The sequence below is a fragment of the Aulostomus chinensis genome, chromosome 5 (genome assembly GCF_037954235.1).
Source record: "Aulostomus chinensis isolate RoL2024-O1b breed Wild chromosome 5, RoL_Achi_v1.0, whole genome shotgun sequence".
In the NCBI taxonomy this organism is placed as follows: domain Eukaryota; kingdom Metazoa; phylum Chordata; class Actinopteri; order Syngnathiformes; family Aulostomidae; genus Aulostomus; species Aulostomus chinensis.
Window position 1 is genome coordinate 27,368,385 of NC_141324.1, and position 26,033 is coordinate 27,394,417.

At 43.3% G+C, this 26,033-nt stretch overlaps 1 protein-coding gene across 1 annotated transcript in view; it reads right to left on the reverse strand.

Annotated features, from left to right (window-relative positions):
- Nucleotides 1–11,815: 11,815 nt before the first annotated feature.
- Nucleotides 11,816–26,033, reverse strand: part of st6galnac3 (ST6 (alpha-N-acetyl-neuraminyl-2,3-beta-galactosyl-1,3)-N-acetylgalactosaminide alpha-2,6-sialyltransferase 3) — a 74,849-nt gene continuing 60,631 nt past the window's right edge. The window contains exons 4-5 of the mRNA XM_086204342.1: nucleotides 22,390–22,497; nucleotides 11,816–18,750 (exon numbers count right to left, since the gene is read on the reverse strand). Of these exons, the coding sequence (XP_086060468.1) occupies nucleotides 18,561–18,750; nucleotides 22,390–22,497 (298 nt within the window). The 3' untranslated portion in view covers nucleotides 11,816–18,560. The remainder of the gene's footprint in view (nucleotides 18,751–22,389; nucleotides 22,498–26,033) is intronic.

Below are 26,033 nucleotides of genomic sequence, written 5' to 3' on the forward strand. Positions count from 1 at the left end.
CATGTGTGTTGGTGAGCCGCTCTTAAGCAGACTGGGCCTCTCCTGATGTTATTACAAACCCACCAGATGCTCCTGCTGCATCTCTGTGCTTCAGCGCTGGCAGGGAGCCATCGCTGCTGCTCCACTAGGCTAATGTAAATGCACTGTCTCATCATCCAGGCCCGGCAGGAGCCACGCTCGTCTGCCTCGACGTGGTTGCTCTCGAGGGGGTGGGGCAGTGGTGCAAATACTGGGCAAAGCTTCCTGGATGACAAGGGAGATATCAAAGGTCAGAAGTGAAGGACTGCAAACGGAGGGGAAAAAAAGATACTTTTAAGAGTGCAAAAACCAAAAACCAAGGTAGTTGATTATTCTGCTGCAGCGAGTATCTTTCTAGTTCCATATTTATCGTAGGAGGAAACATGCCAGTTTGTTGGTTATTGGGGTATCTCAAAAACTAATGCATGCATATTCAGGATCTGTGACCCAGAGGACTTATTTATGACGCTGAAGTCGATAACTCAAGACTTGAGTATATTTTGATGAAATAAGTAAAGGAAATGTACAATAACTTATGGAATTGGTGTTAACTTATGTGGTTTGTATCATGTTCTGGATCAGTGACGGAAAATGTGTGAACATATGTTAATGACTGTATGTTCAGATCCGGCATCCGTGTGGCCTCCTTCATGGAAGTATGCGCTCACCGTGCGTTCTGTGGCTGTTTTGTGATTTCTTGAGGTATTGTGACACCGTGACTTCCATCTGTTACGTATGCAGCATTTCCAGTTTCCAGTGAGATGCTCGCCTGCTGTTGTGTCAGGGCCCGTAGCTGCATTTTTACACAAACATAGAAGCTTGTTTTATTCTAGCTACTGTTAGCAACTGAGCAGGAAGATACATGGCTTCAGGTAAAAAAAAAAAAAAAAAAAAAAATCTATCCAAGTAACTTCCTTCTACAACTACAGTCACTTTTGACTGGAAAAAAAAAAAAAAAAAAAAAAACCAGCCTTGGAGAATTTTACTTCTCCCCATCACCACAGTCTGTAACTCATACAAACGGCTACACCGAAATTGCATATGGAGTGTTTGTATTTCATCATTCTTTCCTACGAAATGTTACTTGCCACAACATTACAATGCCGTTCATTTAACACACTTTGCATTTCAAATTTCCCAAGAGTGTGATGAGGATGTTGAGAGAGAGGTTAAAAGGTGCGGGATCACGAGAGGAGCGTCGACTGTTTCAGCTTCGCAATAGCAGGACGGAGGGCGGGACACCCTGGAGGTGCAAAACAGATCGAATCATGCCATGTCTTCTAATTGCTGCTTCTTATTGTCTCAGCTGTCTTTCCGGATAGTTTTTGATTTTCTGCTACTCATTTATTAATTTAAAATAAATATGCCTTGAGTGTTGCGGGTAATGAAGCTTGTGAACATCAGTGTCCACCTGCCTCAGTAGCTCAGAGACGGTACCAGGGACCCGAGCCAGCACAGCCAAATGCCACCACACATGAGGGAGCGGGGGATTAGATGGGAGGAGGGAGCTGCGTTGAGGTTGAGTGGATCTGTGTGTGTGTGTGTGTGTGTGTGTGTGTGTGTGTGTGTGTGTGTGTGTGTGTGTGTGTGTGTGTGTGTGCACAGGTCTTGTGGGTCGAGGATCAGGCAAACATGAAGTGTTAGACTGTGGACCAGGTTTTATTTGGGAGCATCCTGGAACCCGTCGGCTGAACCTTTGGGAACAAGAGCCGGTATTTTGGGGTTCTGATGTAGGCAGCGGATATCCAGCCCGTCCTTGTTCCATCTGCCGAGGCTGTTTACAGTTCGTACAGCAATTTGAGATGTTTGCATGGAGTTCAGAGACGACAAATAGGAGCAGATTGTTTCAAAGCGGGCCGGTTTATTTTCCACGAACAGTTGGAAGCACGACAACATCTTTGTTATATCGTGAGACTGACAACATTTTTCCTGACCATCCTGCTGTTCCTGTTTGCCTTTGGAATACTGGGAAATTGTAAGAAAGACAGTTTTTCACTCCAGCTTTGTGATTCCAGAACACTGAAAGAGCCGGCCACATGTATTTAGCTTGAAGCAAACGATAGCAAACAATTCCCAAAGAAAAAAAAAAAAAGTCAGTTTATGAACTCCTGCATGACCCACATCCATACAGAATCCAGCTGTGTGATCGGTAACCCACAAACACTGAGTACTGGAGTATAAAACCAGCAGTAACAATTCCAGCTGCCACTTTCAGTGGAGCCTGCTTGCTCCGTCACAGCAGCGCAGAAGCAGACCTGTTGTTTAAAGTTTGAAATGAAGGTCAAAAAGCTTTTTTTTTTTTTTTTTAACTGCTTTTTGAATTGTTTTTACATATTATTTGAACTGCTTTTATATATATATTTTTTTTTTACTTAAAAAAAAAAACTTATCTTTGTTTTTTTTAACCTGTCGCACCTTGAGATCTCTGATGAAAAGGGCATTACAAATTAAATTTATTTATTTTTTTAAATTTTTTTAAAATTATTATCATTATTATTTCCCAGTGTGAGGTGTGAATTCCAGTTCATGAGGATGAACTGGTTTCCCAGTTAGGGCTACAAGCGCTGTTTGTTTTCTTCAAGTTGACAGCAGAAACGCTTCCTTGTGAGCAGAGTGACGGCCATCGTGGGCCAACAGAAGACACACAGTGATTTCTTTTCCAAAAGGGTTTAACAGGCGTGCGATGCCAGATGGCATGAATATTTAATCTGGACTATTTTGTGTGCAATGTAAACAGATGTCTTATTAAACAGTTTTGTTTTGGTTTTTTGGCCCTGAAATCCTCTCTGAGAAGTAGATTAACATTTTCTGTTCTGAGGTGATTTCGTGATTTTGTAAATTTGGCTGCCGAGTTTCACATCGGAAGTTAAAAACAAGTATAATTTCTATGGTATTTGTGGTTTCCCTCCTTTATTACTTCTTGCTGACTTGAGAATGCAGAAACAGCTAACCTGTTGTTGTTAGTGGTCTTTTAGCCGACAGCCACTGTTAGCTTCAAGCTAAGTGTATGTGTCTGGCTCTTTCTGCATTGGGGAGTGATTTTTTTTTTTTAAATTTTTAAGTGTTACAGGACGAAAAATGTCTTTGCGAGCTCAAGAGCCCTGGCTGTGAGAAGTGGAGAGGAAAACTATATGCTTGTGGATGAAGTATCACTTTGATTAACTCAGGTTGATGGAGGCAGATTAAGGTTTGCAGCCACAATGTTACACTTTGTTTCAGTTGGTGACTTAAATTGAAGTTATTACCCCCCCCCCCCCCAAAAAAAAAAGTTGTTTGGATGCCTCCAAATGTCTTTTCATCCCATGTGTGAAAACCAAGTGGTTTCCAAATAAAATGACCGTCTTCACAAAATGTCCAGAGTAAAATGGATCTCCGGCTGGAGCCATTTGAATACGTAATGAAGTGCATTTGCAAGAGGGTGGTTGGGCATGTTTGAAACATTTCCAGTTTCAGATTTTTCAGATCTTAACTCAGTGGATTTTTTAATAGGTTACAATCAAAGTAAGAAAAAAAAAAAGAATACTTGGCGCAGGAGTATTTCATCATAGTGTCCCATAGGTTGAGCCCCGTCTGTGAGTGGTGGTCATTTCATTTCAGTTTTAGTTGTTTCATTTATTTGGTGGAGATCATTTAATGTTTTGGGTGATTTTATTATAATACAGGCAAATATTCTATTTTAAGAGCATGAAAAGAAAGTTCAGACATCGGGAAGCACGTGACGCTTTCGCTGAGAATCATCTCAACAGTTTTAATGGTGTCTAGGCGGTTATCGTGCACAGTTTGGCCAGACATTCTTACTCTTCTGCACACAGTGGCAACGACAGAAAATCACTGAATGGTTTACTTTGAAATCCTAATGTCATCGGTCTGCAGAAACGCTGAGACGCCAGTTGTTAACAGCACAGCGCTCCTCTTGACTAATTTGTTTGTCAAATTAGCATCTTCTGGGAAAAGTCCTTCATCTCTGTTGCCTAGGAGACACTTTTTTTTTTTAATTTCATTTTTATGTTAACAAGTTGGAGGGAGACAATTCCTCATCGATGATTATAGGAATGCCATTTGTGATTAGGGCAGTGAGGGAGTCAGTTTTCTCCTTTCATCATCCACATCTTTCACATTGGATCCACTCAGATGCCAGAGAACCCTCAGTCACTCCCCACTCACCTCTGATGGTGACTCACCATGCAGCTATTTTTGGTTTGGTTTGTCCAGCTTTTCATTTAACTGCTCTGAGATGTTGTCCTCTTTTCCAATTTTGATTGCAATGCAAGTTGTACTCTGCACCATCTGCATAGTAAAGGAATACTTTACCCACAATGAGTGTGTTTTACCTTTCAAGTACTCACGAAAAAGTGTCTTGAGCTCACAAAATGTTTTCTGACGTGTGACTCAGATGCCTCTCTCTTTCTGCATTTTGGAGACACAAAGAAGTGATGCTAGGGGGGGGGGGGAAAGGTCTTTGTGAGCTCAAGACACCTATTTGTACTTGAAGGCATTTTTGTGTGATGTATCGCTTTAATGGGGGGGGGGGGGGGCACAACAACAAAAAGCCCTTCACAACAGTCTGTGTTCCTTTTGACACAGTTCTGTGTGGTTTCTGTCATTACACGCCTGGAGGACTTTGGTGTTGTGAGTGGAGGAAACAAAAGAGACCAACAGTGTAAAAACAGCCATCTTGCCCTACTGGACCTGTGAAAGAACACATTGGCAATTATTTCGGTATTTAGCTCTGACTTGTTCTGTGCAGAGCCAATTAATTTCCCTTAAGGTAAAAGAAATGCCTTTGAAATGCAGTGACATAGAATAAAATATAATAAAAGCAGCCCCAAAACTGGATAGCTATAAGAGCTGCTCTTAAGCGTCTATAGGTACGGGGATGCTGCTAATTAGCAATTAGCAGGAGACGGCGAGTGTACTGCCAAAGGTTGCTCAGGTGCTGTTATGTGAAGTTAAATGTTAAAAGAAAGTGTTCTGGGAAACGTTCCCGGCCACTGAGCGCTCACCCCGCGGTGCATTGTGCCTCCTGTCACCGTCAGCAGAAAGGCGAAGTCACACGGAAACCGAGTGAACACCACCTGTAGCTGGAGCATAAATGGGCATCAGAGAGGGTGATTGATTGTGATTAATGAAGGAGGCTTTCTAGGGATTAGATCTTTTAAAAGCAATTCAATTACCAACAGACCCACAGGAAATGTAGGATGCTGTAAACTTTGATTGCGTTCAGCTTGATTAAAGGATGGCTGTAAACAGGGACATTAAATGGTCGCATTATTTAATGCGTGGTCATATATTATGCAATTACATTTGCACCCAACACTTATTTTTGTGCTTGGATTAATATTAAAAATAAATGTCAAGGGAGTATAAACGGAGACGAGAATAATACTCTTTCTATGACAGGCCAGGGATGCATTTTGTCAGAGCGAACGCTGCAGTTAGTCACAGGGGAAAGTTTTCTGTTGCTTCAGACAATCTGAAAAGTGTTGACATTTGGAGCCGGCCTATAAACTTTATCCTCCGAACGCTGCTGAATCCTGACAGGCTCAATACGCTCAGAGAAAGTGAAGATGGGAAGATGAGCGACGACTGGAGGAGGTGGGTGTAATCAATATAAACATGAGGCAATTAGTGTAGCGCTCATATATCTTTGGGGAGGTGGGTGTAAAACTTGGCGATCAAAGTGATGTCTCTTCCATGCAAGTCATTAATGAGGCACCGGTGCAACTCCAGGAATATATTGTTAAAGAGCCTTTAAGAAACCTGAGGAATTAATTAGAACACAATCCACTCCCACACGTTTCATCCACAGTGTTAGACAGCGTTTAGAAAGTTAGCAGATGGGGAGGAAAACAGGACTCCCATGAGGACTTGACACAAGTTCTGGACTGGCTCGGTGAAATACACCGATTAACGGGATCAAGCGGCAAGTGACGGCGCCTCAATATTCAGCGCTCATTTTGTCATCCGGAACCATGCAGATGTGTGCAGACGGCATGCGAATGTGCAAACGCTGCGGTTTGAGTCATGCAGCTAAACATCAATGCTTGTAGGAGGGTTAGTCCGTAACCTTCATCCGTCAACAAACCACAAAAAAAAGACGTTTGTGCTGCAGATCGGGACGGCTCGGACCGGGGAGAATGTCACAAACAAGGATAATGAGGCTCAGTCACTTATGAAAATGTATTGAAAACTACATCCAACGGATGAAAGTAATGTGATGCGGTTGTCAGTGGGACCAGTAAATGATGTAAATGATAAAACTTTGCCTAACAGTGAGGCCTGAATCAGGATAACTTCATGTAAAAAAAAACAAAACACACACACACACACAAGAAAAACCCCTCTGTCTTTTCACTCTGAAATAATTCAAGGAAAATCATTTAGAAGGATTTATTCTTTTCAGAAACACAGAAACGTGTAAACAGAGTTAAGCTTTTTAATCGTGACCACTGGGCTTTGCATTCACTACAAAATTTTAAAAAAGAAAAGAAAATGTGGATGGTTTTACTTGATTTAATCAATAGTTTTCATCCAGAGAAACTTTGATTCCCCATTTTCAGGAACTTCAAGATTTACAAAGATACGAGCTACATAACAGTGCCATGAGGCTCAGCTACTTAGCGGGAGCAGCTAGCTCCTTCCAAGCAAAATATTCCTCAAACTGACAAAAAAAAAAAAAGGAAAAAAGAGAAAAAGAAAAACCCAACCTCCAGCCTCCAGGGCTGAGAAGTGAGAACAGTGCAAGAATGTCCAAAACTGCAGTACCTTTAGTGGCCACTTGAGGCTGTCTCAATGTGAGTCATTTAGCATAACAACATTACTCACTCTTTAAATATAATTAAGGCTTGGCAGTGTTACGCATAATTCCTCTTAAAAGCCTAAGGTCACTTCCACCTTGATACTGCGACATTCATCAAATCACAATCTCAGTGTCAGCCTGTGTAATCATAAAACTAGAATGAGAAACTGCTTTGTTTTTGTCAAATGTTGTTTTGTTTGTTTGTTTTTAAATATTTTGTAGCTTCGTAAATGTAGTAACCGGCGTAAAAACATGCTGGTTCAAATTTGTATGTTCGAGTTGTCAAATTCACACTTCCGTGCATTTGTTCCCGATAACCAAGCAAGTCGTTGTTGCGTACTGCAATATCGTACACAATAAATAGGAATATGATATTAACACAGAACTGCGCAGCATGAATTCACATCTCAGCTGCAGTGTCTCGTCCAGATATGGCCACAAGCCCAAACCTCTGACTCAAGGCTACAAGCAAAGGAAGACCTCAAACGTTTTCAATCCAAAAGCCGATGCTAAGCCCTCAGGAACCACAATTATGAGTTCTGAGTGCCGTCACCGTGTCAAAATTTCAGTTTTTCCCCACTCCTTAATGACACCCTCATCAGCCCCCCTTTGAGCTTTGTTCTAATTAGCAAACTTTAGCATGGCAACGTTGTACCTGCTTCATGTCAGCATGCAGCATTGTCATTGTGAACACGTCAGCTTGTCACCGTGTAGTTTGCTTCAGCCTCATTAAACAAAGCAGGTAGAGCGTGGCCACTTGTTTTGTTCGTAGGTGTGTGTTTTGATCCAGGTCACAGTACGACTCTCTTCTGCCTTCTGGCTCCAGCCTTCGACAGGGCGCACAAACATGAGAGGGATATTGATTTTCTAATCTAATTCTCAGGAAGAAAGCATATTTTCCTTGAGAGCATGCAGAGCCTGATCATGGTCACGATGGGAACAGGGCTGCTGGGGGTGGGGTGGGGTGTAGTGGAATAAATGCAGCTCACATGTGCAACATCAAAAATCCATACAGCATACAAATGGTGAACAACATGAGGCATATTCTAATTGTCATAGGATGCAGTTTTTGTTTTATGATGCTGTACATGCGCCAGTAGACATCAAAATGCAAATTACTTTGTTTTTCTGAAGGTTGCGTAAGGCTTCCTTTTGTTTGCGTGCACGTTTTTAGTCCTCTTACTTCGTTAGAGGCAGAAATATCCTTCAAAGAGGTGTTTTGAAGGAGAACGTAGAGAAAACAAGCCTGTAAAATTTGCAGTATCATCTACTTTCTGCGCCATACTCATATTTTCTAATTAGATCCATCAGTGTACCTACACGAAGATAATCCCACATATTGTTGCACCATCTGCTCCTGGACAGCTCGTCCTCCTGCAATTATATTCCAGAGGTCAAACACTGCGCAAGAACAAATTTGCAAACACCGAATTGAAAAGATTCCAGTTGTCTTGCTGACCTTGCTCAGCTGAGTTGTGTACAATACGGAAAGCACAACCTGCAAAACAATGAAGGCTCACGGGTGAGAGAAAATCAAGAATACAGCAAAAACACGGTATGGGTTTCAGGCTGGGATTTAATTGAGGTCTAAAACAGTCAAGGTAATGAAAATGGAGGATCGCTTTTCTCTCTTCAGGGTAATTGAAAAGTTGTTGTTTTTTTTTGTGGTCGCCCAACAGCTCATTAATTTCTCATGTAAGCGTGTGTAAATGACATCACGCGCGGCACAGGGGACGGCGAGCGCCGCCCCGGACTTGTGAGGGAGCAGGAGGGCGTCGGAGCCCCTCACAGCTATTTAGTTATTGGTTAATACATCAGCCATGTCGTTGTAGTGTCTCAGGCCTTCATAAAGAAGAGTGACGAGCCTCCCGGTTTGATGTGGTCAGCTCAGTGCTTCTTGGTTTATTTCACAATAAGATATAATTGGCACGATGTTGGCCTGTGTTGGGACTGATGTGCCGCCTGTGAGTGATCGTCCCCTGCAGGGCTGCAGACATCGCGTTGATGTTGGTCATCTCAGGCTGACGACAACTCACGCTGTCAAAGAATTAAACTGAAGCCGAAGGGGGAGGAACAAGATTACTTTTCTGTGCAATGGAACCTTTTGAAAAATAGCATCAAATGTTCCCTCCGTGGAAGTGACAGTTCGAGATTAGTGTGTAATGGAATATTTAATGAGCGAAGTTTTTCAATGAAACTTGTCCAAACACATCTTAAGAGGGAAATGTCCATCAGCCAACCTTTATTTAACACCACGTCATTAATTTTCGTCCTCGTGAAAGTTCCTCCTCTTCTCTGGAGGGTCTTTGACAGACCTGATCAGGTGATCGCTGCAATGACTGACAGAGTCTTTTCATACAGTAAAGATGGAGATCCGCATCCCAAGTATTGTCACAGTGAGTTCAGACCAGCTGCTCTCATGAAGGATGCGCGGTTAAACCAACGCGCCATCATCAGGAATTAGCCTTTTTTTTTTTTTTCAATGAAGCAGGATCAGTTTGTTCATTTCTGCTCATTCTTGGCTTTCATGATGGAGCGACTGGCTTTTCCAAATGTGTTGGAGATGAAGCAAACGTTCCTCTTTCAAATCTACCTCATGTGGGTTTTCCACTGTGAACAAAACGTAAATATATAAACTTGTTTTTATACAGATCGTGTTGACATCTGCGCGTGTCGGCTAAATCGGTTGTAAAATATCGACAATATTGTTCAGATCAGGAACCCCAAAATAGACCCCTGATCCCCCACTGTCCCCCAGGAGGGAGGAAGTACTCAGCTGAGTTCAGATTCAACTGCAGTTTTGTTTTGTTTTTTAAAGTAATTATTGTACTAATAAAACAATAATCGGTCCACTTAAAAAAAAATAATATCAAAAAATCAGTGACTTCCACTCAGGAACGCTTGGGTCAGACGGGAAAACAAGGATCCAGTAAGACAGGAGCGATGTTCCAGTTGAATTTGTATTTCTGTGCAATGAGTCCATACGATCACTTATGAGTTGTCACCAGTGGATATGATGGATACCGAGAGCCACCATGCTTGTAATTACTTTTTTTATTGCCGTTATCTTGAGATCATGAGCTAATTACTGTGTTATCTCAAGATAATGTGCTCATTTTCTGGTGATAACGAGTTAATTAACTCCTTATCTTGACGGCTGTTCAGAGCTTCCGTAGGACATCGAAGAGAAAACAAAAACATTATCAGTTCGCATTCTGCCACTCGGCAGATAAACAGTGATTTAAGTCCCACTGAAGCTGAGAGATTAAAACCCATGAGCGCTAGCATGTGTGTGCAGAGCTACTGACAGCACAGCTTCTGCTACACCTGCGTGCACCAGACGCACACACACGCGCGCGCGCTCAACCATGACGGGACCTGCAGCAGAGGTTATTGGCTTCCTCGTGGTAGATGGTCAAGATATGAAAATGAATCTACCAGTTTTTGAAAATCTCTCAAAAAATACATTTCCGTCTTTGGGTTGGGGCTAACCCCACCCCTCTGTGACATCACAGCTGTGACCACGCCCACCACCACAGTTGGTTGGTAGAAACTTGAGCTTAACTCCCTTTTCATCTCCCCTTTTAAATAAACAAATATTTTCTGCTTCTTTAACTTTAATTGCGAGGTGGGTGGTTTGGGTTTTTTTTTTTTCTCTTTAAAATTATAATCGCAGTTGAAAAGGCTCCAGCGGTTTTGGGAGCTCGAGCCAAACGTGGGCCAGAAAAGTCGAAATATCTCAGCCTCCACTGCTCGCTTTGGTTTAGACATCCGCCCCTTGACTGACATCAACATTTTAAAAATTCCATTTTAAATTGCTTGCGTGCTCCCTTAATTCTCCATCTCAATACTTTATTCAGTACTGCAGTGGGCATTATTATTTAAAGCTCATGTTACTTCCTTAAAATAAAAAGATAAAAAAATAAATCCTGCAGCTCATCTCGACTCAGAAGGGCTCTTCAGTTTGATATTGGTTTGCTTCTTCTAACCAAACACAGGATTGATGCTTCCTCTGCACCTTGTTGTCAGACATGATACCATCTCCAAAGTGGTAAACACAGAGGGAACTAGATGGCCTGTTTAATTGTGTAACCAAAAACACAAGCAAAAAAAAAACAAAACAGCAGAAGTATTATTTTGATTAGTGCTGCATGAATGTTAATTAAATGGCTTTATTAAAAAAAATAGATGTCTTTTGCAACTGTTGTTTATCCAGGTTACAAAAGAATGTGGTTGTTTTTTTTTAATATATTTTGTATAGCAGTTTAAGTTTAGTTTGTGTTTTTAATCATTATCAACCGAGTGGGCTCGTCATACTGTCGGTTTATTCCATCACAAACGGGAATCTTTGCAATAGGGAGGGAATACTTGGTTCATACTTGTACTCGGGGTGTGCAAGGTAGTAAATGTAGTAAATGAGCAACTTAATTTCTGCAGGGGCGCCACGGCCCGGCTCACTCAGACGTAACTTCATCAGTCCCAGGTCGTCAATCACCAGCTTCCTGCCCACTTTTTAACCGTAAACTCAGATGACATAAGAGCAATAAAGAGCTTCCTGGAAGAGGTCCAGCGATTGAAAGGTCCGCAAGGACGAGCAGAGGAGTCACTGTGGGCGACCGCCGCTGTTCAATCGACGGCCGGAGGACTGATGAGCGTTAACTCGAGGGAGTCTGTGAGTCACGAACTAACAGCCAGCCAGGATTCTGACAGTGGTCCCGCACTCATGAGTGCAGTCGCACAGTGAGCTTGCATCTGGACTCGGTGATAGAGGAGGCGACCCAGCGTCGGGCTCTGCGGGGGGCGGCTGGCTGGGCGTGAGCTCCGAACTCTGGCTGCGACGGCATCTCTTGTCAAGACGTCCAGTTTGTTGGTGAAGTCCAGTTTTTCCTCTCGCTATCGATTTGTCCTTTCTCAACGACGCAACAACGCGTACCTTTAAGTACCGGAAGCTCACCTGTCGTGCGGTTGAAACTCTGGTACGGTGCCTTTTTTTTTTTTTTTTTTTTTTTTTTTTTTTTTTTTTAAACCAAGACTCACATTTTTGGTAGAATGTGTAAATTTGGTCAGCTTAAGTTTTGGCCTCATTGTGATTTAGAGTTGTGAAGTTATTTGAGGAAAAACCCTGAAATATACTTGAAAATATACTGTGAAAAAAGTAAAATGGGCCGCTTCACTCCCATGAAGTACATGAACAGGACGTTTACGAGTACACCTAGCATGTCTATATGGGTATACTTGGTCCGTACTTTGCGAGACATAGTTAAACTTGACTTTACTAAATAAAATGAACTTTCAAACTCTTTTTTGTGTGTGTGTGTGTGAGGGTTTCAGAACTCAGCCCAACTCTGCTCCTCCATGAATGTTTTAAAACTCTTGAGATTCAAGATGACAGTTCAGCTTGAGCTGGATTTAAACAGAAATGAACACATTTCTCCACATTCTGCTGTCGCTTACTGCCTTTCCAAAGGAATGTAATAATATTAAGAGGTTCTTAGCTTTTCTTTAATCCCAAAAGAATAAAAGACACAGAAGACAGAATCCACATTGGCCAAAAAAACAAACAAACAAACAAAAAAAAGAACATTCACAATACGTCTAATTCTAGCTCATTTTAAGATAGCAAATGACAGAATAATACACATAGTCACTACCTTTTTTAAACAAAATGTACATTTCAATAATCTGCAGTAATCCATGCAGCATTTGGATGTTATTTTTCCTCCAGTAAAAAGGACTGTGTTAGCAAAAACAACGTTCCTTTCATTCCGACAGCCGCAGTGTTACGTTACATTCTGTGTTCACACACACCCGGTTACATGTTTCACAAGGACACTTGACCTGAATATGAACAATGGAAAGTGCTTTACAACACAAAAACAACCCTCAGACATGCACACGGGAGAGAACAGGCGATGACGTTTCATCACAAATAAGAGAGCACTTGGGTCGGTTGAGAGAATGGCAACAGGAAGGAATGTTCTAGAAGAACCGGAGGAAGGAGATGAAAAGGTTTTGATCAAAGTTCATTAAAACACTCGCAAACCAGACGGCTGTCATTGATCACAACAGGAGGGGAATTTAAAAAAAAAAAAAAAAAAAAGCTAAGGAAAAAATAAAAGTGAGACACAATGACTTTGTTCTGCAGACCTTCATCCCCACATCAAAGCCGCCATTTTTTACAGGAAATAACCTGCAACAGGAGCTCATTTTGCTGCCGGCTCTGTTGCTGAGCCGCAAGTGACGAGCGGTTTCTGTTTTTGTTGTTTTTTTGTTTTTCTGTACCTAATGCAAGATAAGAAGCTGCTTTAAGTCTGAAGTGATTCCAATCAAACGTCTGTGTTCATAACGTGACATTACTACCCAGGTGAGTCTGTATAAAAAATAAAAAAGTTACATCTGAATGCAATAATCCTTGTAAATTATATGTTATAAAGTATATATTATTACCCTTCGCTCTGTTCACGCCATTGTTCATGGGCCTACACATTCACAGTCCCCTTCCAGTGAACCGTAGATGATTCATGGGCACCTATAGAGGGTTTATTCACCATCATATACTCCATAATATATCCATGGACATTTTTTTTTCCCAGTGTGCTCTGGCTGAGAACAATGGAGTGTTTGTTGATCAGAAAATAACTGAGTGCACAGCCTGAAGCAGCAAAAAAATGTTGGCAACATGCACCCAGCAGCAGGAAAAAAAAAGAAGAAGAAGAAGAAGAGGAAAAGCTACACACAAAACCACTGCATCGACAAGAAATAAAAGCAACTGTTATTAAAACTAGAAGGGCACTGACATCTTCCAAATCCGATTTAAAAAAAAATAAAAAAAAAGTGCAGTTTTTCGTTGAATAGATCTTCACCGGAATTTAATTGGTTCTTCTTTGGCCTTTGCTACATCCCGCCACCAAATTTTTATGTAAACTGCCTTGATAGTTGTTGTTGTTTGTTTTTTTTTATGCTGACTAGCAGACAGACAATTTAAGTGGGAAAAAAAAAAACAACAACACATTGATAGAAAAACAAAAAAGACGATGGAAGATAAACTTAGGTAAAGGACTCTTCAAATGACGCGCCACACGTGTCTGTAAATCTGATTTTGAGGACAAAACATTCAATTTCTTCTCTGGATGTGAGGTGTTTTGTTTCGAGGTGCATCCGTGGATAGGCTGGTGACTAGAATTAGCCAGTCTTGGCTTATTCAGCCGTGATTAGAGACCTGCTGATCAGTCTCACTACATCCGCGTCCGTGCCGGGTTCATTAACATGTCATTCACATAGCGACAGAGAGCGGCGTGCTAACATGTGGGCTGGGGCATGGAAATCCTCCACTGTTAACAAAGACATATTTCACAAATATTAAGCTTTTGGGGCGATCATGGTGACAAAGTTCAGAGGAGCAAACTTGATAATACCGTGAGCTGCTAAGCTGAACGGGCTAGCAAGGCAGTTAACCGAAGCTAGCAAGACTGCAAACCAGCTAGCAGAAATGCTGAAATTCATTTATAGTTCTTAAGATTTGTAATTTGTAACCTGATGATATTTTACAAACATAATAGACAATATTTGATGTAAAGAAATAGCATCAGGTGTTTTTGCATCTGTTCCTGTTCTTAATAAACTTTTAGAACCTGGAAGTTCATTAGCATAGTTGAAGTCTTGTCTCACACTTCATGTTTTTTTTTTTAAATGTTTTTCAGGCATCTGGTGAAGATGCCTCCCTCAGGAGGGGTTCCACGAATGCCCAACCAGGAGGAGGCCTCGAGGCCGACCCAAGACACGCTGGAGGGATTATATCTCTCGGCTGGCCTGGGAGCGCCTCGGGATTCCCCACGGAAGAGCTGGTGGACGTGGCTGGGGAGAGGACAGTCTGGGCTTCCTTGCTGACGCTGCTGCCCCAGCGACCCGCACCAACCGGATAAGCGGAGGACGGTGTTTTTCGGTTAAATGCCTGAAATAAGGTCTGTTATGAACACAAGCTAAAGATATGTGACGTATTTCTTTAAAATGGTGGTCGTATAAAGGGGCTGAATGAGCCACTACAGACGTTGTTGGCAAAGTGTGAAGCTACAGTAGTCACCGTGATGTTCACCGTGTAAATTGTTCATCACACAACGTTAGCATGGAGCTGCTAACGATTGCATTTATGCTTCAAAAACCACTGAAGTGGTGTTCATTGGTGAAAATTATCAGGCTGATGTTTGATGCGGATCATATTTCCAGCATTTAATCCAAAATCCAATATTTAAAATCCCATTCGTTTGCTCCAAGGGCAGCCATGATGATGCTAACTTCCAGGTTAGCCAACAAAAATGTCAATCCTGTGGCACTCTTGTGTAATAATAATTCTCTGAATCAAAGGAAACCAGAATCATCCATGAATGTTGCATTTTGCATCACTACGGTGGTGCTGAATTTAGTACACAGCGGTGGTATAACTGATGCCGGATGACTGCACAATAAGGCTGAGCGCAAAATGTATGAAAGATGTATGTTAATCATGTAACATGCATGACATACTGTATGAATTCACGCTTCAGTGTCTGTAATTGGTTTCCCAATGGAAGACGGAGGGGGAAAAAAAAAAAAAAGGTTTCTAACTCCTCCTGGGGACCAGATCTTATCTTCAGGCTCTCTGAACAGGAAATTTAATACTGTAAGACTCCACATATGTGGTGCGGTGGATATTGCTGTTCACAGCGACGGCTGAATACCTCTCCAGTGCTTGTTGTCCCAGAGGAGATCCGACCAGTGACCCTGCTTGTGCTACTGCTGTCTTCCATCTGCAGAGATTCGGGGGGGGGGGGGGGGGGGGGATCTAAAATAGGTGGTTTTTACATTTTGCTGATGCTCTTGTCATCCATGTCGACTTACAAGCAATGACAAGGTGAGAGCAGGACAGATACCTATGGAGTGAATCCTAGGATGGCCTCTGCACACCTTTCGTTGTCAGCACTTCAAGTCACTAAGCATTATTTTGGCGATTAGCAGGTTAAAATAGTCCCTCTTTAATACTGGACTTCATTAGACCAAATAAATCCAGCTTAAACATCCACTTCCTGGTGTTTTGTTTTGTTTTGTTTTTTTCTGGAGCTGCATCACGTGATCAGATAAATTTAACTATCCAAGAGTTCAGATACTAAAGCTTACTTGAAAAGATTAATTTGAAAGAAAGAGTTCTAGATACCAAGCCACGGAACTAAAATAACACTGCACATAAAGAAAAGGGGGAAACTGGATGGATAAAAGTTATGAAGTAGCAGCTTTGTTTGAGTCTGACTCTGCACAGTGCAGCTTCCAGTTGTTCTTAACTGATGTGCAAGTTGGGTTTGACGAGATGTTGCCAAGTTGATGTGGGGCAGCTGAAAACATCAGCAGCTAGAGAGTACTCAGCACGCCCACCAAGGAGGGTCATAGCACGACTAGCTGCGTCCCGCTGACAGCCTGCATCAGTCCACAGGATCAGCAGGGTGATCCAGACAGCCCCCAAAAATTAAATCCCCTTGTTCTTTGTAATATTATTCTGTATCTTTTCATCTAATTTAATCAGGATCCCTCCAGAATCTGCTCCCCAGACGCCGTATCCATCCGCCCCCTCTGCAGGACTAAAGGAAAACAGTTACTTCCAAATTCACGATTTTCATGCACAAATTGTGAATTTCATATAAACTTTTTTTTTGGGACAGATAACATCTGCTATCAGCCACGTCAGTTAAAAATATCGGAGCGTAAGATAAAAGCACAAAAAAAAAAAAACCCAAACACATTGTGCATTATCATTATGCAGAACCTAAATTTCCACCCTGGTTTGTCTGGTCAAAGAGCAAATGTATGTAGTGAGGCCTTCAGGGCTTCCTCTGTGCCCGTAAACATGGAAACTTGCTATTTAAGCGCAGAGCTACGTTTGGTAAAGGCTATTTTCACTCCTCTTCACTTTAGGACATTTACAGGCTATGCATTTAAATTTGTAGTTGTGCGTGACCTACTCGGCTCTTAATCTTTGTAATTCACAGCTCCAGAAAGAAAGCTAGTAAGTGGATGTTTATTCTCCTTTTCACATCCTTTTAAAACTGGAAATTCCCCAAAATCAGCAAACAAAGTGTTAGAGGGAAAGAACCGAACCGAAGCACCTAAGTGTCCAAGCAGCGGTGAGACCGTCGTGAAGCTGCAGCATATCACACTTGTCAGGGGCACTGAGGCTGAAGTGGCCAAATTTAGAAGTCTTTGAAACCTTCCAGTCTTCCCCTCTGGGCCGCCGTTCTGACCAGAACACTAATCACACCCTCGAGGGGTGTGTGTGTGTGTGTGTGTGTGTGGGGGGGGGGGGGGGGTGTCACAGTCACAGCTCTCCACAGCATCCGACACACCTCAGCACCTCACTGCTGCATTCAAATGAAGTGGGCCAAACCAGGAGACATGCACGCCGCGTCCCAAGACAAATAGGACACGTTCACATGGTGATACTGTACACAAAGAGGCACAAAGTAGATGCGAGTGTGAGTTCGAGAGAGGGAGAGCGCTCTGGTGCGTCCTCCTCGGTCTCCACACAATGAACTGCAGAGAATAAAGCAGGCACAAAATGATAATAGAATACAATTAACTTCAAATGGCATCACTGCACACATAAATCTCTCCCTCCGCGGGGTCACAAACGACTTAACTCCTTCCGTAAGGATGGAGTTTCTAATTGCACATTGCTCTATGTGCTGTGAGGCTCACATTGTCAATGGCACGCTGTTAAAGAGCGAACTTATCTCTGCAGAATAAATTAGCAACTCATCACATTAAGCTAACGATATCTCTTACAACTCACAGCCATATAAAAGATAGAGCGCTGACATCTTCAAATTGTGTGAGTCCACACATGACTTAACAATGAAGAATAATGATTAGGCAAAAAGAAGAGAAAAAAAAAAAGCAGATTCTCTGATTTTCCCTTCAAATGTGACTGAAATCGGCCATAAACATGAACGCCGCTCGCTTCTTTTCTTCTTCCAATGACCTTGTTTGCAGAAGCTTCTTTAGACGGAGCAGAGAAAATTGAAACTGACAGAGCATCTGCTATCAATACTCCCTCAGTCAGAGATGAACGCCTGAATGATGCTCGCTATGGATTCATTAGAGCCTGACAGGAGACAGACACGCCGAGGAAGCAGAGCAGGCGAGCTCGTCAGGCGCCCGTGACAACATCTCTGCGGCTGCTTAGCTCTCCTTTACTATGACACTCCTCAACACTTCTACTCAGCATGTGCAATGCACAGCGCCCCGCGGACATCTGCTGAGGTCACCGTGAGTTGACGGCCCGCTTTTTTTTTTGTTGTTGTTGTTTTTTCCTTAACTTTGTCTTTGAGCCATTCTTTGCTAAACTCACAGAGCAGCGAATGGAGTGATTACTCAGTGCACAGCAGTGTGCTTTGCATTTTCTTCAGCTTTCAAAATCAGGAGGAAAAGTAAATATTCTAGAACAAGAGATATGTCAGTGCTGTCCTGGTTGGTCAGGCTGTAATGGAAGTCTGTCCGCCTGAGTGGCTGTTGCTCCTGGATGTGAACCAACCACGACCGGGCAAACAACCGCCAGCCAACCATAACTCAGTGATATGATTCGGAATTTGTGCCGAAAAAAGAAAATCTGATTCACAATAGCGAACGTGCCTTTTCTCAGCGTGGAGTTTCAGCTGCTTCACTCAGATGACCATGACGGTGAGGATGATGATGATGTGTTTCCGTGTCGGTTCAGCCAGGGTCACGACAGCTGCCACGGGGGGTTGAAGAACTTGATGGCGTGATTTTTGGCCCACTTGGCGAAGACGGACTTCTCTGTGATGAAGCGGTGCCCTCCGTAGGGGGCGCTCTCGTGGAGGAGGTACTCTGCACACTCGTCGCGACTGCCGGCCTCGTAGTAGTGGTAGGGAACCTTCCGGTAACCTTCAGTCCTGCGGGGGGGTGGGGGTGGGCGGCAAACACAGGACAGATTATTTGAGAATTCTTTAGGGCAGAAATGTCACTTCTGATCTGAACCTCAGAATAAAGAAGCATAGGAGACTTGACAACAGCGCTGCCGCCATTTTGGACCGGATACATTAACAGACCAGAATGAGATCTTCAGAACCAAAGGCAGAGTCAAAACTGGCCTCATTAAGTTCTCTGGTGATTGAATGCATACTTGCTCCCACGCCCATGAAGTTTTTTTTGTTCCTGGTCCATAAATAGCAGAGGCTGCTGCGCGGCGATGCTGCTACCAGATGTCGCTTCTTGTCATAGTGAGTTCTTCACTTCAGCTGAGACACAAATCTTGTGGCAGTGGTTCAGTCCCGCTTTCATCACATTCGGAACCTCTCAACGTTTAAATGTTTCTTTCTACCACAAATCTGTAAACTGTCATCCATGCCTGGTTGTCTGTGCCGTGAGTGCCAGGATTCTCCTCCGACTGCCACACACACTCACATATACCAGTCCTGGCGGGGGAGGCAGGATGTGTCCAAAGGGTTTTTTTTGTTTAAAGTGATACTTATTGTGCCTTTTTTGAGCCAGTCCTCACTTATGGGTGTCTTGAGCTAACAAAGATCTTGGGTTTTTGTTGTTGTCCCTCCTGCATTTTTTTCTTTGCGACTCCAGAATGCACGAAGAGGAAGCTACGAGTATTTAGCTTGAAGCTAATAGCGTCTCTCTCCACCGCCACCACCACCAACAACAACAACAGCAAAACTGTCTGGAAACGTCTGTTTTCAAACTCGCCAGTATAATCCACATCTCGTATGTTCACTTATCTACAAAATCTCTGATTTGAGCCAAATACAAACAAACTGCAACACTTTCGGAACCACACGTGTGAGGAGGCGCATTTGATTCATTTCTTTTAAGACAGAAGTGATTCAAGGAAACAGCAGCCACCTCACGACCTGAAAACTGCAGGTGAGCGTTGTCTGTAGGGGAGCTTATAATCCTGACTCACAGACGGGCGGCTCGTGTGGTTAAGTATTCAGCCAATGACAACACACAGTCCAGCCAGGTTTGACCGACTCTTGTGATATAACACAAAAGACTTGTCGATATGTTACAGCACCAACTGTTAATTGCCCTTCAATGCTTCATCTCAGTTTGAATGAGGAAAACGGGCCTGTAGCTTCAGACGCCAAGGATCAATAAATATTGATATCAGTCTCCATGTGATTGGTCGCGGTAATGGAACATAATTCCACTAATATAGGAGATTAGAAGTGTTTATTTCTGAGCAGAATGTCAGAAGCTGTTTTTAAAAACGACATCCAGTCGCCATGCGTCTTGATGGCATGTCAAGGAACGCGTTGGAAGCTTCTTACGACCGTTTTTACGGAGAGGAAGAATTCTGCTCACATTGGCTTCTACTACAGGACCGGTTTGTTTGTTTGTTTTTAAAGACATTTTTGACAACATCTATTTGTGAGTTCAATTCTACTGGATTCCTTCAGTGTTTGCAGAGGCGGTGGCCTCCAAAGACCTGCCATAGCACGCAAGAGGCTCCTGGTCTGTGCAGTTCATGGAAGAATGGACGTGTGTGCGTGGTGACATACAGTCAATAAAATCTCCCCGAGGCGTCCAGTTTATTCCCGTTAGTTCCCGTTGATTCCCACATATTCTCATCCCGGCCTTTTTTATAAGTTTTGATGTTGATTTAAAACTGAGGAGGAGCCCCTGAGGCGTGCAGTTGCCGTGCGCGTACATGTACGTGCGAAATGCGAATACCACATAGACCTGTGTTCACAGAGAGAATCGACATCAGCAGCGACCAGCTGTCAGTCAAATGTATTCAAACACCGACGTCCGGCACTCTTGGCCAGGTGTCGTCTGCATAGGCGGGGTCACTCCAAACCTGAGGTGACCTCTCAAACCGGCACACGCCTCCAGAACCCAGCTGTGTACCGCAGAGTTCATTTGCCTTCGCCCACAAACATCCCTCCTACCACTGGAATTCAAACTCACTCATCAGCCGGATTTATGAATTCATGGGGGAAAAAAAAAAATCGGAATATCTAAACTTGGCTTATAAATTCCGCTCGGCACATCAGCTTTTTTCTTTTTTCTTTTTCCTATTTGCACTGCTTAAAAAGAAAACTATTATTTAATATAATAAACAGACTAAATTATTAAACTATTAAACCGACTAATATCCTTAAGGACAGGAATCTGAAGTGATGCTGCCTCTGGTAAAACTCTCCACTCAGCAGCTTTCTCCCATTTGAAAGAGAAGCTAACGCGTGCGGCCAAATCTACTCAATAATAAATACTCTTAACAACAGTGAATGTATTTGTAAAACATGATGACAAGCACCATTTTTTCAAATTAAGCACTTCTGACAGGAATCTCCTGATGTATCTTTGAACCATTAAGACGAATGAAGGATCGATAAAGACAGAAGTAAACACAGAGCAGCAGATTCACTGTGCGCTCGCTCTCTACAAGCAAGTGACAGCTTTATGAGAGGAAGACTCGTCACTGGGAAAATGAATGCAGGCAGGAGAGAAACAGCCATCACAACAGCCAGCCGACGAGTCTGCAGCCAGAAAGCGTATGTGGCTGTCTGCCAGCTTAATACACAGCCCAATCACTGCCTCTTTTCTCTGTCGCACAGCGGTTCCCAGCAGCGTTAACAAATGAATTCAATTTCACCCTCTCTCCGGCACCTGTTGAGGTTCCAATACAACACGACTGCTCGGGTCAATTCTGGCTTCTGACATCGCCGCACAAACATCTCCCCTCCCTTGTGTGGCGCAAAATAGTCCATTCAGACACACAATATCATCCAGTTTCACACAGGAAGGAGGGAAATTAATGATAGAGAGAGAGAGGGAGAGAGAGAGAGAGAGGGAGTGCGCACTGGCCCTAGTCTGCCTCAGTGAATCACAAAATCCTCGGAGCTGGTTGAATTATCCCTCCTCTCCGCCATGTGTCTGGGGCTGTTTTTATTCTAACTCCCGCTGTGCAAGGGGAACATGAGGAGGATAAAAGGCAGGATTTTCACTGCGTATTAGGTAAAAGTGTTTGATTTTGGGGATAGAGAGAGAGCACTCAGGTTGAGCTGCGGGAGCAGAGAGGAAATGAAGTGATGGAGTCGGGAGGATCCGCTTCTATTGAGGCTGAGAAGACTTGAAACCGCGCGGCGACGCCCGGGGCAACAGCATGTTTGTCATCCCTCCTATGGCCTCACAGCCAGTTAGTAATCACTCACTCAGGAGTCAGAGGGAACACGACGGGCTCATACACAAATAAAAGCTGGAGCAGCGGAGGGTTTGGGTGCTGGAGCCACCTGCAGACGGCCTACTGCCTATCCAAGGCAGGCCAGCATTACGGTATTCATGACACAGACAGCCCAGTACGGATTCCAGCATAGAAGTCCAGCCATTAAATTCGAACTGAGGCAGTGGAAATGTATTCTGCAGTCGTGGGAGTCTGCGATCGGTTTGCACAGCTGTGAATGCAAATCTTCCTTCTTTTTTTTCTTTTTTTTAAACTTCTCAATTTTGCGTGCATTTTTCATCCCGCGATGTAGCGGCTGGGGGGGGTGTGTGTGTGTGTGTGTGTGTGTGTGTCTTACTTGCAGTAGGTGTCATTGATCATGCCGTAGATATGGATCTCTTTGCACATGTCCATGGCGAGGATGAGCGTGAACCAGCCGGTGCTGAGGTAGGAGCCAGACTGGATCCTGGAAACACAAACACACACACACACACACACAACCGTTTACTGTAATTTTCATTTGCATATAAATCCGTATAACCATTTGCATAATGCATTCGAATGAATAAAAACATCTACAGTGTGTCCACGGCGCTACCACTCTGACCTTTGTACTCGTGTGCTTGTAAAATTGGAGATCTGAGAGTTAAAATTATTCATGCAGCTGTTCTTACTGTAGGCTGCTGGGAATACCGCGTTCAGCGAGGGATCAAATATGTAAATGCAGATGCATCGGCGCAGCAAGACTGCCCTCAAACATATGTGCATACACAAGTTTCCATATGACACATTTATCTCATTTCATGTACAGCAGTTAAAGGAGCATGCCAACCTTTTTTGGTAAGACACTGATTGTCCATCATTTTTAGAACCAGACAAGCAGATACAGTAGATCCTCTTCTCTCCCTCCCGGTGCGTCACGGAGCTCCAGACCTCCATCGGATGGATGACTTCTAGTTAGCTTCGCTGCGACAAACGCTAACAGAGAAGCGCCACAGAAAAGTGCCTCAAAAAGCCATCAAACACTCTTTGCTACTCAAAGGTCTCAGCTGAGGGTTGTGCTTAACGTTGGTGACGATAAAAGAGAACGTTATCATGAACTACGTCCCTGAGTAGGTGCAGTGGTTTGACCTAGAAATCCCCATGGTAACCCCATAAACAAAAGCTTGCCAAAGGAGGTCCAGGAATGTTTCTGAGAAAATAACATGTAGAAAACTTTTTTTTTATAGCAAATGTTAAATTCAACATTACCTCTATTAATGCAGGAGAGGACTGGTTGGAGGAGAGTGTATTCGATGACTAAAGGGGCAGTTTTCTACTCACCTCACTGCGAGGGTTCATGGCAGTTAAGCTAAGGGGGGGGGGGGGGTTCTGGAGTTCCATAATGCACACAGAGAAAAGACAAAGGTACCTATCTGCTTGTCTGGCTCTTACAATGATGGTCAGTGAGTGTTTTTCCCTCAACCAGTTTGCGTGTTCCTTTAAAAGTGTATCTGTGGACTATCTGAAAAGGCTGAAAGACGGAGAAACACAGTTCACTGGCTTGTTGAACAGCGAGACAGCAGCAGTGCACTTGTGAATGATGCAGGAAACCCGTGGGTCAGTCAATAACACACACACACACTCTCTCTCTCTCTCTCTCTCTCTCTCACACACACACACGCCTTTCATCAGCACCAGACCAATGCTGGGTTTTGACCTATCTAAGTTGGGAAATGTACACTTTGATCATCCTCAAGAGCAGAACACCGTGGAGATGCATCCTCATTTTGTCAGAACTCGAGCATTCGTGGGTGAAGCGGCTCACGCAGACGCAGGTATTCCCTCCAGCAATGCCACTGAACAGACGGCCGTGGTCGGAATCAAATGGAGGGTTGCGGATTACAATGAGGAAGGGAACAGCAATGTAATGCAGGATCAGTGTTAACCCATAAAGACCCGAGGCAACGTTTGCGTACTTCTCCCTGTGTCGTTGTTTATTGATTTACACGAATATTTAACGAACAGGAGTGGAAATTTGAGCCACTTTGCATGTAGAAATGTACAAATGTGAAAGCTTGTTTGATTTTTATTTCATTTTTTTTCTCTTGTACAGAAAATCCTCAGTTTTTAGGTTATTTACGTAAATGACATTAGACATTGCGACCAGCCCCCCGAGGAGGATTAGTCATAGCGCCACCTGGTGGTATTAGGCAATTACATGTGTTTTTTTTCGTTTTGTTTTGTTTTTTCTTTGATATCCTCCTCCTAATGGGTCGACCACATCCACCTCAAATTTGTTCAGAAACACCTTAAGAACTTGGACGGAGAGTTGTGGTTAAACGGTCTTATCGTGGCGAGGTGGCCAGCTTTGATATTTCACCATAAAATGGGAAAACTGTTGTAACTGGACTGGTCAGATCTTTGACGAGAGTCCCTGACAACATCCACAAGCTGAATTTAAGTAACAGCACCCCCTAGTGATTAGGAGAAGGTGCTTGACTATTTGATTTATATCAGAAAGGCAAGGTGTTGTCTTCACATGACGTACAGCAATGTAATATTTGTCTTCGCCTACCAGACACAGGCAGTGCACAGCGTTAGGCTGGTCCTTCATTAAAATCCAGATATTATCAGGTCTCCCTCTCGCTCGACTGGAAAACCTCCCACTTTGCACATAAAAATGCCAGGGGTCACAAGTTTGCTTGATGGATACATGCATGCTTCCGAGTGCTTTCAAGTTCTCTGTCTTTTCAGGTTTAAATGATTGGGGGGGGGGGGGGGGACAGAATAGTACTTGAAAATATCAACAGTTCATTTCCAAAATTGTTCAAGTTGGAGTCCCGCTTGCCTGTAAACTCTGTAAACCTCTGAAAATCATATCTACAATTCTACAATCCTACAATTTCATTTAGCAGACGCTTTTGTCCAAAGCGACGTACAACACAAGCAAGAATTTAGACTTCATTAAGGAAAAGTCCATAGGAAGCGCAAAAGTGCTTCAGTTGTGATTTGGTCACAGGTACTGCCATCTAGTGGCAGAAGAAGTGTCGCCCCCCCCCCTTTTTTTTTTTTTTTTTTTTGGACAAACATACAACATGACACAACACAGTTGGTGCTACATAGTCAGTAAGTGCTGGGTCCTGGACCCTCTGACTTATTCTACCCCACAGGACAAAGAGGAGCAGAGTCAGGTTCAGTGCCTCGGTGCTCTCTGAACAATTGAGTCTTCAATTGTCTCTTAAAAGTAGAAGGGACTCAGCAGAACGCACAGAGTTCGGTAGTTCGTTCCACCATTTGGGAACAACAGAAGAGAAGAGTCTGGCTAGAGATTTGGAGCAGCGCTGGGCTGGAAGCACCAGGCGTCTTTGGCATGCATATCTCCTACACCCCCTCCGCCTGCCCCCCCTCCCCGGGTCAGCCATTGATGGATGGAGGCCTGTGGTTAAATGTCCATTGCAATTTTTAAAATTATACACTATTAGCAATTCACACAATCATGTTCACAGACCTAAATAAGGAGAGATTGCGTGCGTGTGTGTGTGTGTGTGTGTGTGTGTGTGTGTCTGTGTTGGTGACAACATCGAGTTGACGGGGAGGAAAAAAGAAAAAAAAGGTTCTGGCAGAAGCAGGCGTTTCCAGTGTGCAGCTGTCCAGCAGGTTGTGTTTGGGTTTCAAAGTTTGACCTTTAATTAAGGGCAAGGTCATACGGCTGAAGGACTGCAGCGATGCTACGTGCGCAGCAGCTTCTCAACCACAGTGAGGAAGTTAGAACCAAAAAAGCCTCGCGTCCTCATTTTACGGTATTACACGATACTGAGTGTACGTAAAGAATTTTTCCCGGTTTGAACTCGAGAAGTTCAAGTCAAAGAACTCAGAAACATTCACAACAATTCTGCAGAATCTTTGACGGTGAATGCAGGAACAAACGGGTCATGAATAGCAAAGGTCTGCAGTGTAGTTAACTCATCTCAAGACAACTACCTAACTAAACTAACTAGACTCTGAAAGCCTTTAAACTGA